General features: G+C 36.9%; 1 protein-coding gene across 1 annotated transcript in view; it reads left to right on the top strand.

Annotated features, from left to right (window-relative positions):
• DNAH1 (dynein axonemal heavy chain 1) overlaps window positions 1-15,122 on the top strand; it is a 5,225,710-nt gene that overhangs the window by 2,217,089 nt on the left and 2,993,499 nt on the right. Inside the window, exon 29 of the mRNA XM_044076389.1 lies at window positions 4,366-4,554. Coding sequence (XP_043932324.1) covers window positions 4,366-4,554 — 189 coding nt within the window. The remainder of the gene's footprint in view (window positions 1-4,365; window positions 4,555-15,122) is intronic.

Raw genomic sequence — 15,122 nt, 5'->3', positions numbered from 1 at the left:
CACTATTGCAAATCAAGTTGCAGTCCCCACTTATAAATATTTCCTGCAGAAACCTGATTATTTCTCCCAGAATTTTCTTAGGCTTCATAATAGCAGTTTTTGCCGAATATAAATATCTGCCAGCTTTATCCTTCTCCCTTGCTATAGCTCCTTACTACTACAAATCTACCATTGTTGTCTTTTTTCTGTCACTATTGGAGCCTCTTCAGCAATCAGTATTATTACTCCCCTTTTCCGTTGTCTCCAATATTCTGCTGAATATCCATCGTTAAATCCCTTCTTTGTCAAATTTACATGATCATTTTTTCCTGCAGCATTGTTATTTGCACTCTGCATTTTTAAATATAATTCAGTACTCTTTCCCTTTTTGTCTGTACCTGTAAGGCCATTTACATTTCAAGGTAATTTGGATAGCATAGCCATTATGATAAAAAAGCAATTGTTCCCACCTAATGTACATAGTTTTCTTTTGAATATATATTTCCAACGTTCATCTTACATACACACAGTAATGTTTGTCAGGGTGACATTTTATGTAGTTGCTTCTTCTTATCTCCATTTGAACTTATGTCACATTTTTCAAGACATTTTGTTTTAATGAATACCCTCAAAAAAACTAAGTATATTTTCAGAACACCCCCATCCCCTGTTAACTTAGAACAAACATATGAAGCTATGTATGTCATCAAAAATGAAATTTAACACTCCAAACAGTAATAATTGTCTGAAATTGTTACAACCTGCATTCTCATTTGCAGTGATTGATTTCTGTTCTTTTATGTATCTCTATTCCCTTCCCAGATGTGAAAAATGGCTTGTATGCTTTCATAAAATATTGGGCCAGATTCAATAAAGTGTATACTATATGTACACGATATGTATTCAATAACATTCTTATCACATTTTTTATGCTTTCTAGCCACTCAGAAAAATTACATAAAGTGTACGTGTAGTCTACATTTTTTGGCAACCTGTATGAATCCCTGTCAGTATTTAAAGCTGCAAGAATATCAGTAGGAAAACTAAAATTAAGAGGAAGAAGATGTGTATTATGTCTGTGTTGTCTGTTCACTCAGAACAGCGTACACTTAATGTACACTTAGTGTAGGCTTTATTGAATCTGGCCCATTAACTTTTAGCCTTAAGCAAAAAAACACTGTCTTTAAAAAAAACTACAATGTACAGTGTTCTGTTAAATTCACTGAATAATTCAGGTTACTAGGATGGCTACTATATCTTATTCACTTCCCATAATTTCCAACTTTATTGTTCACAGAGCCACTTGCCATTGTAGCTTTAAATTTTGCATTTCCCTCAGCAAAGAATGCACAGAATCCTAGATTAATTTATTGCTCCTGCAGATAGCTCATCTCCGTGTAAAAGTTGTCAGCAATGAGAAAATAATGAAACAACTAACATCTCTGCTGTTGTATGAAGGAACTGTTTGTAATTTTCACTCAGAACAGAATGTACAACTGCCTTCAGCTGGAGATTTCTTGACTCCCACTTAGAACATTTTCTAATGAAAAAGAACAAGCTAATTTTCTCACAGAGTCAAGGAACTTAACATTTTCATGATTTTCCTGTTTGTCTTATTTTTCAAGCATATGTGCTTACAAAAGCATTTGTTTATAGCTTAAACCAAGTGCAGTAATTGAGACATCCACCCTTGTAAAAATAAGGTAATTTATCTTAATTCTACATATAGTATAATCAGTGCACATTCTTCTAGTCATCGCCTGTGTTTTTTTTTTTTTTTTTGTGTATCTCGGGCATTTTCCTTTGGAACATTGCAAAAGGTTTCACTGACAAAGGCTCTCTATGAGCTTTATTGTCAGAAGAGTCCCCTTCTGTTTGTTGGGTCACTTTTTGTAGGATAAACTTTTTTTTTATTTCCTCCTTGGCCTGTTCTGCATTAAAACATGCCTTTGATCTTCCAGGAAAAATATTTGGAAGATAGCTGGATACAGTAACTTAAATCTTACATGTATCTCTCAACATTCCCTAATTGCTGGGATAAATGTGCTTCTCTTCTGCCTGGTGTACACTGAATAATCATTTTCCCTTCTGCCACAGTTTTGTCAGGAGCATCTGTTTCTGCTGGTATGATTGCATCTTTTATAATATAGGTCTTAGCTGTTTCTCATGCATGGGTTTGGAGTAAACACAATGGAACACATCCATCAGTAAACAGATCCTGCTGTGGAATACCAGTCTAGCTGCTTATTTGTGCTTTCATAAAATGAATACAGTGTGTTCCTTCCAACTTCTCTGGTACAGCAGAAAATCTTAGGTTTCTTCTTGGTCCTCTGTCTTCTAACTCTACAATTTTTTGAAACATTTCTTCTTGAATAGCCTCTTAGACAGCCTTTTCTGTGGGCACAGGATGTTTTGACCCCTGAATTAACACATTCCATATCTAGATCTGTAACAAGGGTTTATAATAGTTATAACACTCAGCAAGAATAGTAAAAACATATGGCAATCATACAAAATTGCGCAGAAAATAACCTGGGGAGGGTGGCCTAATGGTTAAGGTGTTTGCCTTACAAACACAAGGTGCAAGGTTTGAGTCTCACAAGGGATAATTGGCTAGGCTTAAAATGGCTCGCAAGGGCATTTAGCTTAGTACTAATCTATGAACCTATGAATCTATTAGACAGAACAAAATATTATTTGCTCACAGTGTCTTAATGGTCTAATTTTAATTTTATATATATATATATATATATATATATATATATATATATATATATATATATATATATACGCACACACACACACACACACACACATATATATATATATATATATATATATATATATATATATATATACACACACACACACACATATATATATATATATATATATATATATATATATATATATATAGATATATATATGGGTTACCTTTAGTTAATCGACAACCCACTTCACCGACACATTATATTACCGACAACTGGAGAGCCGATGTTTCTCACACAGTAAGTAACCATTTGGCCATCCTGAATTCAAACACTACCACTAAAACAAACCCACACCCAAGCCCCCCACACTCCCCTTAATAAATATTCCAACTCCGAAAATGCACTGCCATGGGGCCAAGGGGCAAAGTTCAGGTTGATGGCCAAATGGTTACTTACCGTGTGAGAAACGTCAGCTCTCCATGATTTATGATATATCTTTGTTACTCATGTACTGAAAAAAGGTAGGACTAAAAACTTGCAAGCTAGGGGGATAATAGTTATTACTGTATTCTGGGGTGAAGGCCACTTGCATCTGCTTCCACCAAATAAGAAAACCATTGTACTGTACCCTTGCACAGTTGAGACTGCTTTTCCAGAAGTCATTTGCATGTTCACCAGTATGTTTGATACTCTTCCCGGTCCACTTATCTGCTTCAGTACCTCTAATTAGCTGTGTAAAGTTAAACAATAAATCCCCCATGATACTTCAGGAGTTAGAATGCATCTTTCAGCAGTACATATGACAGGTCCACAGAATCAGCTTGCAGTTGCTTTGTCTGACAGGATACTATTAGCTGGCGAATGAGAAATAGAGCCAGGCATCCTAAGAAACTGTATATCTTTGGAGACTTCAGAGGTAGATCTTTTTGCCCCTCACTACACCAGTCTAATGTTTTCTCCCATTTCTCAGTGAGGAAGATAAATGCTATCTACTTCAGATAGACTCAGGCCTTAATGTTTACCTTCCCCACCTGTTCCTTAATCCAGAAAGTACTGCTGAAAGCAAAATAAAGTAAATGTGTTCTAATCCAGATAGCCATTTCTTGGCACAGACAACTACAGTATTTTCTTCTAATGAGTCTGATTATCTGCTCATCATGGTAAACCTTACTGACACAGTGTTAAATACCAGTACATTTTGCACTTCCATATTAGCATGTTACTGTTTTTGTCCATTATTTACTGCTAATTTTTATTAAATAAGAATTCTAGTTCTACTCACTTCACCCAGTCTTGCCGATTTGTCCATACCTAAATAGATGCGTGGGATATATGTGAATTGTAAAAGATAGAAATCATATGCTTTTACAAGTTTTCTTAGTAATAAATGATGGAATTGTTAAGTATGCATGTAATGCACACAGAACTGTCCCCACAAAGTTGTATATTAGAGTTTTCTATGCAGTTTTAGTAGCTCAAAGAATTTGGGTTCCATTGTATTTTTGCTGTGTTATGTTTTGGCTGTAGACATTGTCAGCTAATCAAACCCAACTAAGTAAAAGCAAAGTGTAAGTGATACAGATTTTAAATAAAATTACAACAGTATAATTTTCACATCATTTTTACCATGATTTTTATATGCATGTTATGGTATCAATGTGTTTCTGTATTGCAGGTGTTATTTAACTCTTACAGGAGCGCTACATCTGAAATTTGGAGGTGCCCCCGCTGGACCTGCTGGGACTGGAAAAACTGAAACAACAAAAGATTTAGGAAAAGCTCTAGCTAAACAAACTGTTGTCTTCAACTGTTCAGACCAGCTAGATTTCATGGCTATGGGCAAATTTCTGAAGGGACTTGCCAGGTATGAAGTAATTTCTTCATTTTAAAATCAGATGATCTTATAGTACAGTTATGCTAACACTATTATCTCTCAACTCTACAGATTTTCACAGAATGTCCAGATTTTTGCCACATATTTTTGTTCTGTTCCTCATAAAAAAATGTTTTTTTTTTTTTGACAAATCACTGGAATGATCTAAGGATTAAGGTCACTAAACAGTTACATGTATTTGATTTTCAAAAAGAAATCTTCGGCTAGACACCACGGCTTCTTCTCTGCTGAGAAAATACTTCTTCCAGACAGATGTAAAAATGAAAACAGCCACTTCAAAACACAAGTAAAGGATGCTATATTTCAAACTTCAAAAAAACTTTAGCTATTACAATCAGCTGCTCAGGCTAATGTTGGTATAACATTAAAGGCAGAATGGCTGTTTTCATTCTTACATCTGCCTGGAAGAAGTATTTTCTCAGCAGAGAAGAAGCCGTGGTGTCCAGTCGAAGATTTCTTTTCGTGGCTTGGTGTTGTTTCTCGGCTAGCTTCAGCAGTATCTACTGAGTTTCCTTTTGTTTGTTTTGTATTTGAGTTTCAGATATTATAGCCTTCAAAAAATGCGTGCTAGCACAAATCCTGTTGTTCTAGCAACTTTCTAAATTTATAAGAGCAATATTTAAAATGTATCCCTATATTTGGGACTTTGTTCCCCCGTTATGTTAGGCTTTGTCCAGTTTTCTTGCACTAACAGGTTGAGAGGTATAGCTAACACATTATTCTCCTTGTCCATGTCAGTAACCTTGGCTTCAATCATATATTCACTGTTCATTCTGTTAGTCATATGTAAATGCAGTCTTTGTAAATTAAACATTTCACTTTTACTTTGCATAGCTAATAAAATAATAATCAATAAAAGCAGTAGAGGTAGTGTAAATTCCGGAAAACAAACAAAAACTGCCACAAATGATTCATGCAGCCAAAAGTCTCTCTAGTAAAAACAAAAACGTGTTTAGGTGAAAAAATCCACCACTTTATTAAAAAAGAAGTTTAGTCCTGTCATCTAAAAATTGTCAGGACTTCATCAGAACAATTAAAAAGTCTCAAGTCAAATTTAAATAGTGACACACACAAGGTAAGTGATTAGTCATTACCACAATGTTAAAGTATCAGATACCCAATGAAAAATAATGATGGCTTTTCTTCCTTCAAACAACTACTTTCTGTCCCTGAAAGCCTATTCTTTACCTCTGGGATATATGACATCCTACCTTTAGCTTATTCCTTTTACCAGACTGCACATGAGGAAAATCCAGAGATACCTAAAGTCTGTTTGGGCTTAACACTGCCATCCTCTGTCCTACCCCATTTTCTCTTTACATTTGTGAGGAAAGAGCTACTTTGGTTGTTCATTCCAGTAATTCTGCATCCAGGAGTTCATTTCATATTACACCTACTCTTCAGTATGTTTCAGCATATGCATCAGAAAGAGCCTGGGAGCTTATTCAAAGGGTTTCAAAGTAAAAGGAATTTGATCAAAAAGGACATAAAACAACATAAACAAAAAAGAAATTAAAGCATTGATTCTAGCTGTCCAATCCTTCCATCATCTATGGTCCCTTGGAACACTTAAAGATCTGACAGACAACACAGCTATTATGTAGTATATCAGCAAACAAGAAGGCTCAAAATCCTACCCTTTGTGCAGACTTTCAAGGATGGCTTGGGACATTGCTATTCACCACAACCTTTTTCTTCAAAGCAGTTTACATTCCAACAAAACAGAAGAGCTTGGCAGATCACCTGAGCAGATAAAAGGCAGTCCCCACACAAAGGGACATTGCACAGGGAGGTCTTCCTACAGATTGTCCACCAGTGGGGTATTCCACAGATAGCTCTATTTACCTGCAGTCTGAACTATTATCTTAGAATATGTTGCTCCAGAGTCACTTGCAAGGAAGCCTGGGCAGGATATGCTTTCTTCACTTGTAAACTTTTGATTTATTTTAAGCGCCACTATTCTGAGGACATGCTGCAGATAATAAGGAGAAACTAGAAAACCTACAACTAGAAAATCATACATATTTAAATGGAAGAGATTTTCTACTTGGTTCTACAAGAGAGGATGGGCTCCTTATCATGTAGAGCTATCTTTTGTCCCTTGTTAGCTTTGTGAGCTACTCAGTTCGGATCTGACATACATTTTCAACAAGGTACAATTGTCAGCAATCTCAGCTTGTCTTCCATTACATCCACCCCTTTCTTCAATTTCTGAGGTCACACAGTTCCTAAAAGCCATCCTGCACATCAGAACACCCAGAAAAGTCATTCCTTCTTCAAGGGACCTGAATTTTTTTCTTGAGAAATTGACTTTGCCACCCTTTGAACCTGCTTCTTCAGCCTCTTTAAAGTTTTACATATGGAAAGCTGTTCTTGTTGTTCTGAAAGAGGCTTTCAGTAAGGATATAGCTTCCCTTAGAGCTAATTCATCTGTATGCCCAAGTCAGTCACAGAAATGCCTCTGAACCACTCTACTCACCTTCCTGCTTTTTTTCTAATCCATAAAACAAGGGTATAAGTATTCTACACTTGCTTGAAGTACACAGGTAACTAAGATTTCATTTGGTCAAGACAAAATACTCAGAACATCTGATCAGCTATTTATCTCCTTTGATTGTATGAAACAAGGACTTCCAATATCCAGACAAAGTATTTTAGATTGATATCTCTTACCAAATCCTTTCACTGTTCCTTTCATGGTAAGTCTTTCTCATGTTGCATCAAAGCTCATTCTTCAAAACCTGTGGTCCAAGTCCATTTTAGAGGCAGCTTCTTGGTATACCAGTCACACCTTTACAGAACATTATAAAATTGATGCTTTCTGCAGTGCCATAAATGGTTTTGCCAGAATCATTGTGCAAGGATTGGTGGACACTAGGTGAATGCCAGGCTAAACACCCTGAAGAGCCATTTTAAGCCTAGTCAATAAACTACAGTCAGAATCAAACCCTGTACCTTGTGTCTATGAGGTGACTACTTTCACTATAATGCCAAACCCAACCTTTTGAAATACAGGTTCATAGGTTTGAGTTCTTCTTTCCACCTCCCACTCTATATAAAAAGCTTTTGCCACAACATCAGATTAGGCTGACACAACTTCATCAACCATGGAGATTTATCCTATATTGGCAAAACAATGTAAACAAAAGAATTATTTCTTCAGTCATGTAACATCACCAAGCACCTATGCTAATACTAGATAAATGTCCGGATGCATCCAGATTTAGGCTTGTTGAGCAGGAGAAACCTTTATCTGTACCTTCAAGGTTTCAGGGCATGAAGATTAAGAAAAAAAATGAGCCTTTCTTCCTTACTTTTAGAGGATGATGGGTACTTTTACGTATGACAGCAATAGCATCCTTAGTACATTCTGTCAGGTTGTGATGTAATTTCATCCCAGGGTTCTGGCTGTCCACCCACACATGTCTCCAATAGTGAGACTGTAAGCATTAAAGGGAGATGTATTCAACTAGTCTGATGCTGAGTGAATTTAAAAGGCATGCAGGTAGGTGCGTGCATATGTGGGTGTGCCTTCTTTGAAGGTTGGGTGCCGGGCTGGCAACTCGACACTGTAAAAATTCACTGCCAATCATTAGCGGACCGGAGTTCCACTGTGGCGACCACTAACTGGGAAAAGACGAAAGAAGAATATTCAACTAGTCTGACAGTAAAATTTAATTCCAAAAATAAAGTATATGGAAATGTTAAAATTATGACGGTAGGGTCATGATTCATTCTCAACTGAAAGCACCTGATAATTGTTTAAATCCAGACACACAAGCACCCAATACCTCCCAACCTCTTAGAGCAAGAAATATGGACAAAGCCATAAATAAATGTGGGGCAAAGGCCAAATATAGGGACAGTTTTTAAATATTGCTCTTCCAAACTTAGAAAGTTGATAGAATAACAGGTTTTGCATTAGCATGAATTTTATGAATAGCAGGAAGTCTGAAACTCAAATGTATGTCATTATTTTCTAATTTCAGTCTTTAATGATTTGCCACTAATTTGCCAGAAAACCACAATTTTATAGAAAAATGGGTCAAAAACATGAGGCAAAAATCTAGACATTCTGTGAAAATCTGTACAGTTGAGAGGGATGCAAGCACCAACTAAGAAGTCTCATGATTTATTGAACTCAAAGTCGGATTTACATTTTAATTTGAAACTTGTCCCAGCAAATGTATTACTGCCCTCAGATTTAACAAATGCTGGATATTTGTCAGTTGAAATGCTTTTAATCTAAGGAAAAATGAGACTGCTGGGCGGAGTTAGTAATTACATTTCAGCATTCTGTTTACTACCTATCCCACACATCTACTTAGCAAAGTTTGGTGCTAGGATAGATTGAAGTCATATTACCAAAACTGACAAAATCTAAAGAAAAAAAGTTATAACAATTTTACTAAAACAGCTGAAAAAAATGCTGTCAATAATTTTAACTACTTTTATGATACAACTAATACTGCATCAAGGGCTGTTATGACATTTGCTGTCATTAAAAGGCATGCTTGACAGAAGGCACACACTGTGGATATGCCTGTAGTAGTCAGTCTGCTCTTTGGGCAACCAGTTACACAATTATTAAAAATATTACAAGAGGCTACATTTGGAAACCCACCCAGTTGTCTCTCCTTTTATAATAGCTATCCACATTTCAAGAGAGACAGTTACACAAGAGTCCAGTCAGGAGCTGCCTTAGGTCAACTGGTGCCCTAGGCAAAAGGGCACCACACCATCCAGTGCCCCCATCCTGGTCTACCTACACCAAATAAATACTGGAAAAGTGCCCCTACTAAAGCGGTGCCCTAGGCGGACGCCTAGTTGGCTTATGCCTAAGACCGGCTATGAGTCCAGTGCCAACTCATCAGTCTCTGTACCATAAGCATACTAAAAGAAATAAAACCTTTGCTCAACAGTCCACAAACTCTATCTTAATTGAGGTTCCTTACATAAAACTACTTAATTTCTTCTCTTCTACTGAATAACCCAAGAGTATATCATAACCTACATATTTCCTCTACTGTAATGACATCTGGGTGGCCCCTGATGGAGTGGAGTGGCTTTTCCATCGGGCAATTAGCTAAGATGAGTTAAACTCTGACTTGTAAATGAGCTGTTTCCTATGTTTCCTTTGCCAAGGGTGCAAGGTTTGAATTTCTCCATCTTCATTTGCCTACTGTGTGACTTGGAGGAAGTCACTTAACTAGACAATGCTCTGGGGGTAATTGGGAATGTGTGCTTGGCTCCTCAAAGGTCTCCTGGATTGCATGTCTAGTAAGTATCCTTATGGCATTTCAACACTCACTGTACCTATGAATCAGCATTATTCAAAAAAATACTCAGATGGTTTCTTGTATTTTCTATGAATCATTGTCTTTCATCTATAACCTTCAGGCTATAGGTGAAAGGACTAAAGATTTTGCAGGGGGGGGGGGGTGTCTTATCTTTGCATTTTGATAGTCTATATTTAAAGAAATAGTTCCTACCTCCTTTCTGCATTTTAGATGACCATGCCAGCTACAGTACTAAAACAGACAAATTTGCTCATACATTTTGGACAAATCCAAAACTGTTGGAGGGACATATGCTCAAACTCAGAGACATTTTTTTAACAGTTAATAGAACAACCGGTTTTGCATTAGTATGCATTATCTGAACAATAAGAAATATGAAACTGTAATATATGGCACTATTGACTACTTGTAGTCCTCAGTGATTTAGCAGAAAATCAAAAATCTGATGAGGGACAAGGCAACAATATGAAGCAAAATCAGGGATGGCCTGCAAAGTTCTGGACAGCTGAAAGGTATGCTAAAACATCTTAAAGTGTATTGCATTAACGCTGTTAGACAATATTTATCAAATCTCACCTTATTTATAGAGATTTGTTATGTAGCAAATATTTCTTACAGGCTCTTTTCATTCTTGATGTACTGTTTCTGTAACAAAGGCCTTAATTAATTTCAGTTTTTTTTTTTTGCATGCTGTCAACAAACATGGAATCACTTTTCTTTTCATTTTGATATAGTTATAAAGGGCAAATGAAACCGCGGTGGTGCAGTGCTAGTATTGTTGCCTCAAAGCAAGAGGTTCTGCTGTTCGATTCTCGGCTGGAGTGCCTTCTGTGTGGAGTCTGCTTGCCCTCCCCATGGTCGAGTGGCCTCCGAAAGACATGCGTGAATGGGCATGCCTTCTCTGAAGGTTGGGTGTTAGGCTGGCAACTCGGCACCATAAAAATCTACTGCCAATCATTAGCGGACTGGAGTTCCACTGTGGTGACCCCTAACCAGGAAAAGCCGAAAGAAAAACAAAGGGCATCAGGCTAACAGTAGAATGGATGCTGTGTCATGTTTTAATCCAAAAAAAATACTGGTCTTCACTACAGTGTCATAGAAGATTCTTTGCTTACTCTTCAATGCAAACATTACAGCAAACATTTCACTTTGCTAACTCCATGACAGAATGGGATAAACCCATAAATATGTATAGATGACTCAAATTCAAGGAATAGTTCAGGAGCTTGAGGAGCTGGGTAGGGGAGGATGGGAGTGAGTGGCTGATTACTGTCTTCTCCTCTGGGGGTTATAGTCCTGGACTGCCATTCCACTGTCAGCAGTCAGAGGTTTGAAGGAAACATGAAACAAAAGGCATGAGGCTGTGCAAACCAGCTGCTGATGGTAACTGTCACTAGCATGTATGTGTAAGCGTATACATGCATGGTGATGGCATAGTAGACCCTTGCAGTGATTCAAGTGCCTATGTCAGTCATCTGGGTGGGGATATGACCATTGTAAATGCCCTCATTGCCTACAGCCATATGTGCCATCACCAACATCTGCCTATATGACAGACCCTGGCATCAGCTCTTGCCTCTTTGCTTTGGTGTCCTGTTTGGCAGAGGAATGAGTTGGGCTTGGTAGTCAGTAAATACTGAACTAAAAAAAAGCATTCAGAAAAGAAAGAAGAACTCTTGCAAAGGATCTTGGTAAGAGCAGCATACAATATGTTAGGAGTTTTAAATCTACATGAATTGATAAGGATTATTTTTGAACATCACTTTAAAGGGAACTTAAATGCATAGCAGAGCAGCAATATAGAAGAAAAGCATTTTTTTTTACAGTTGGATGGACTTGTTTGTTACCATCTTTCCTACTATGTTTATTATTGGCATTTTTAGAAGGGCTATTTGTAATCAGCATTTTCAGATTAATATGATTCCATTCAAACATCCAATTTCAGTGCTAACATTTGCAAGACTTTGTTATGTGGTAATTTATACTGATGGTAGTCAGCTGAAAAGACTATGGTATGCATTGTATGGTTCACACACTCGTAATATACTACTTTCTCAGAAGAGAAACTAATGATACTTTTGCTGTCTAATATAGATCTCATAATTATGCAGTCATTTTTTGCCTGTGGTATAAGGAGGTTACATATATCTTCTAATGTCCCTGAACTACCAAGAGAAGCTGGAAACTTTCTTTTTTTATTCAGTGTCTTGTACACTTTTGAGGGGAGATCTCTGCCTCACTTAACATTCCGTTAGACTCGATTGTTTTGGATGTCTTGTTTCTCCACAAGTCTAATATCTCCATCAGTACTAGAGCCAGGGACTTAAATTTTCCCACCAGATAAATAAAACATAGTTGGAGGGACAGTTTTGTAACTCAGCACCTCCCATCCCTCTGGAGTAAACTTCCCCTGCATGTTAATTATTGCTACTCACTATCTTTCTTTAAACATAAACTAGATGACTTGATAGATATCCAAAAATGTACTTTATGATTGACAGTTACAGTCTGTCTGGAGAAACAAGGTATGGCTTGAGGGATAGTACTGGAAAGACATGCATGGTCCTGAGACTCAGTGGCCTTAGAATATCTATGAATCTATAATCTTTTACATAGGGATTAACACAACTTGCTAAAGTGCAGTGGTCTTTACAATGGATTAAATCAGGTATCAGTTTAGGAGCTTTATAACACACATAACAAGCAGTATAATTCCTGTGGTCACTAAATATTTATATATTTCCCAGTTGAAATTGTAAGGATTGTAATTCAGATTCGCAGTGTGGGGGAATACGTGATAAACCTGAAATTGTGGTCTCACAATATTTAGTTATTGCAGGTCACAGTGACTTCATGGTTAGCATGTATATGTAAATGGGGTGTGGGGCACAGATTCCCAAATTAGGGAGTGCAGGGGAAAAATGACACATGCAAAAATATTTAACAGGAATAACAATAATTAACTTTAAGAGTTTACTGGGGTTTTTTTGAGCTCTTTGTTAAAAATGAACACTCTTTGATAGGGGACCATTTTTTACAAATGGTACACTTCAAAAGGTTGCTAATATAAGGCTAGTTATCTGTCTACAAAATTCAACTGTATATTTTATATTATGAAGTTGCTTACATGATTCACATGGTACAGTAGTGAATCTTATCATTAGAGGACCTTTAGTTTGCTGATCTGACTTAGGACCTCAAACTTTCACTGTAGTCTTAACTGTCATTTGTGATACAGTACAAATCTTTTCATATCAAAACCAGTATGATTTTTTAAATATTTTATTGCAATTTTGCCATAGTCCCACCTACACAGGTCAGTATTTACTTTATAGCATTCTTCCATGCCTGTCAATCTCTTAGTGCAAGAAACCTAGACAAGGCCAAAATAATAGGAGGACAAATTCCCAGACTTAGGGACATATTTTAAATATTGCTCTTATAAACTTAGATTTTGCATTAACTTGTATTTTCTGAAGGAAACAAAATCTGAAACTCGAATGTCATTCAGTAACAACTTCAATCCCCGGTGATTTAATAGAAAACCAGAAAATTTATGAGAAGCAGGACAACAATGTAAGGCAAAAATTGGGACAATCATTCTTGGACAGATGAGAGGTATGCTTCCTTCAGAGGAAGAAATGTTCTTTATGCTTTAGTACGATTATACAGTTTATCACTTTAACCAAGTGGATATACCATACTGCCGTTACCTACTTAATATGTGCTAACTATCCACCTCTCAGGAGTGACCTAGCCCCCCTTGAAAATCTACACAACTTTAATGATTTATTTTGCAGTGAACATCCCCAGAAAAGGCACAGCACCTATGTAAGGTACATACCATAATAGCAGATCATTAAGAAGAGGTCAGTGTAAAAAAATAGCTACTCTCCCTGCTTTGCCTTTGGCAATTTGTACATAGCTGTAGCTATTACTTTATATTTGGGGAAACTGAAAGGAGCTATTATTGCAGTCTTAATAGTGTATCATTGTTCCCCCTATGTTTTCTTTCTTTTTTTTTTGTCTGTTTTTTTTTTCATTCAAGACTTTTGTGTTAATTGTCTGAATGCTAATATTCCTGTATTAGTATTGTAATTGTATTATTATGTTTCTGTGGCATTACACATTTCTGACATTGTCATTTTTTTATTTTTTTGCATTTTCTGTACTCAGGCTGAACATGAAAACAGTTCATTGTGACCAGTATTTGCCCTGTTTTACAAACTGAAATAAATAAGTAAATAAATAAATCATTTCGATAAAATGTATAATGATGTGAAGTATAAGGAGGTTACAAATATCTTCTAAAGTCCCTGAACTACCTTGAGAGGCTGGAAGCTTAATTTGCCTACTGTGTGACCTTGAGGAATTCACTTAACCAGACAGTGCTCTGGAGGCAATTGGGAATTTGTTTCCAATTAATGATATTGTCTTCCCCCATAGTGCCTTTTGTAGGCAATGCCAAACTGAAAGTACTTCCATCATAACAAATCAAAACCAAGAAAATCTAAAGGTATTACTGCTCAATTCTAAGAGTCTAAACAAAAAACTCTGCTCCCTAGAAGCTCTCTTTACCCTAGAGAATGCTTATGTCTGTGCGGTCACTGAGACATGGTTTAAAGCCATGGAGACCACATCAACACTGCAAGGTTATAATGCCTTCCACACATTTAGGCCAGCTACTTCACAGGCAGGGACTAAAGGTGGAGGTGTCTCTGTTTACATCAAAAATAAAAATACTTCAAGGCTGGTGAAGCAAGACAATGCATTTGAGCTGTTCCGTGTTTAAATCACCATAGGTAAAATGCAATACCACTTCCTTGCAAGCTATAGGTCCCCCTGTATGACCCAGGAAACCCATACCATGTCTTTAAACTTATTAGACACACTAACCATCCAACCCAACACCATATTCATGGGTGACATTAATTACTCCACTATTAACTGGGAATCCTATATGACACCAAACATATATGCATAGGGATTCCTGGATTTTGTAAACAAACTCCATGGACCAGATAGTCACTACATCAACCAGAGGTGCAACCATACTGGATCTGGACCTCACTAATATGAGAGACAGCTGCACATCTCCTACTGTAATGCCTTCCCTGGTAAGGTCAGACCACAAAATGGTCTCATTTGTGGTAAAAATAAAACCTGAACCCCCAGCTAAACCTGGAATATTCAGGAACTATTCTGAGGCTAACTTCCTGATATTAAGTTTGAACCTGG

This window comes from Protopterus annectens, chromosome 7.part0 (assembly GCF_019279795.1).
Source record: "Protopterus annectens isolate FY-2018-M chromosome 7.part0, PAN1.0, whole genome shotgun sequence".
Taxonomy (NCBI): Eukaryota; Metazoa; Chordata; order Ceratodontiformes; family Protopteridae; genus Protopterus; species Protopterus annectens.
Note: the sequence above shows the minus strand (reverse complement) of the source record. Positions and strands in the feature narration are given on the sequence as shown.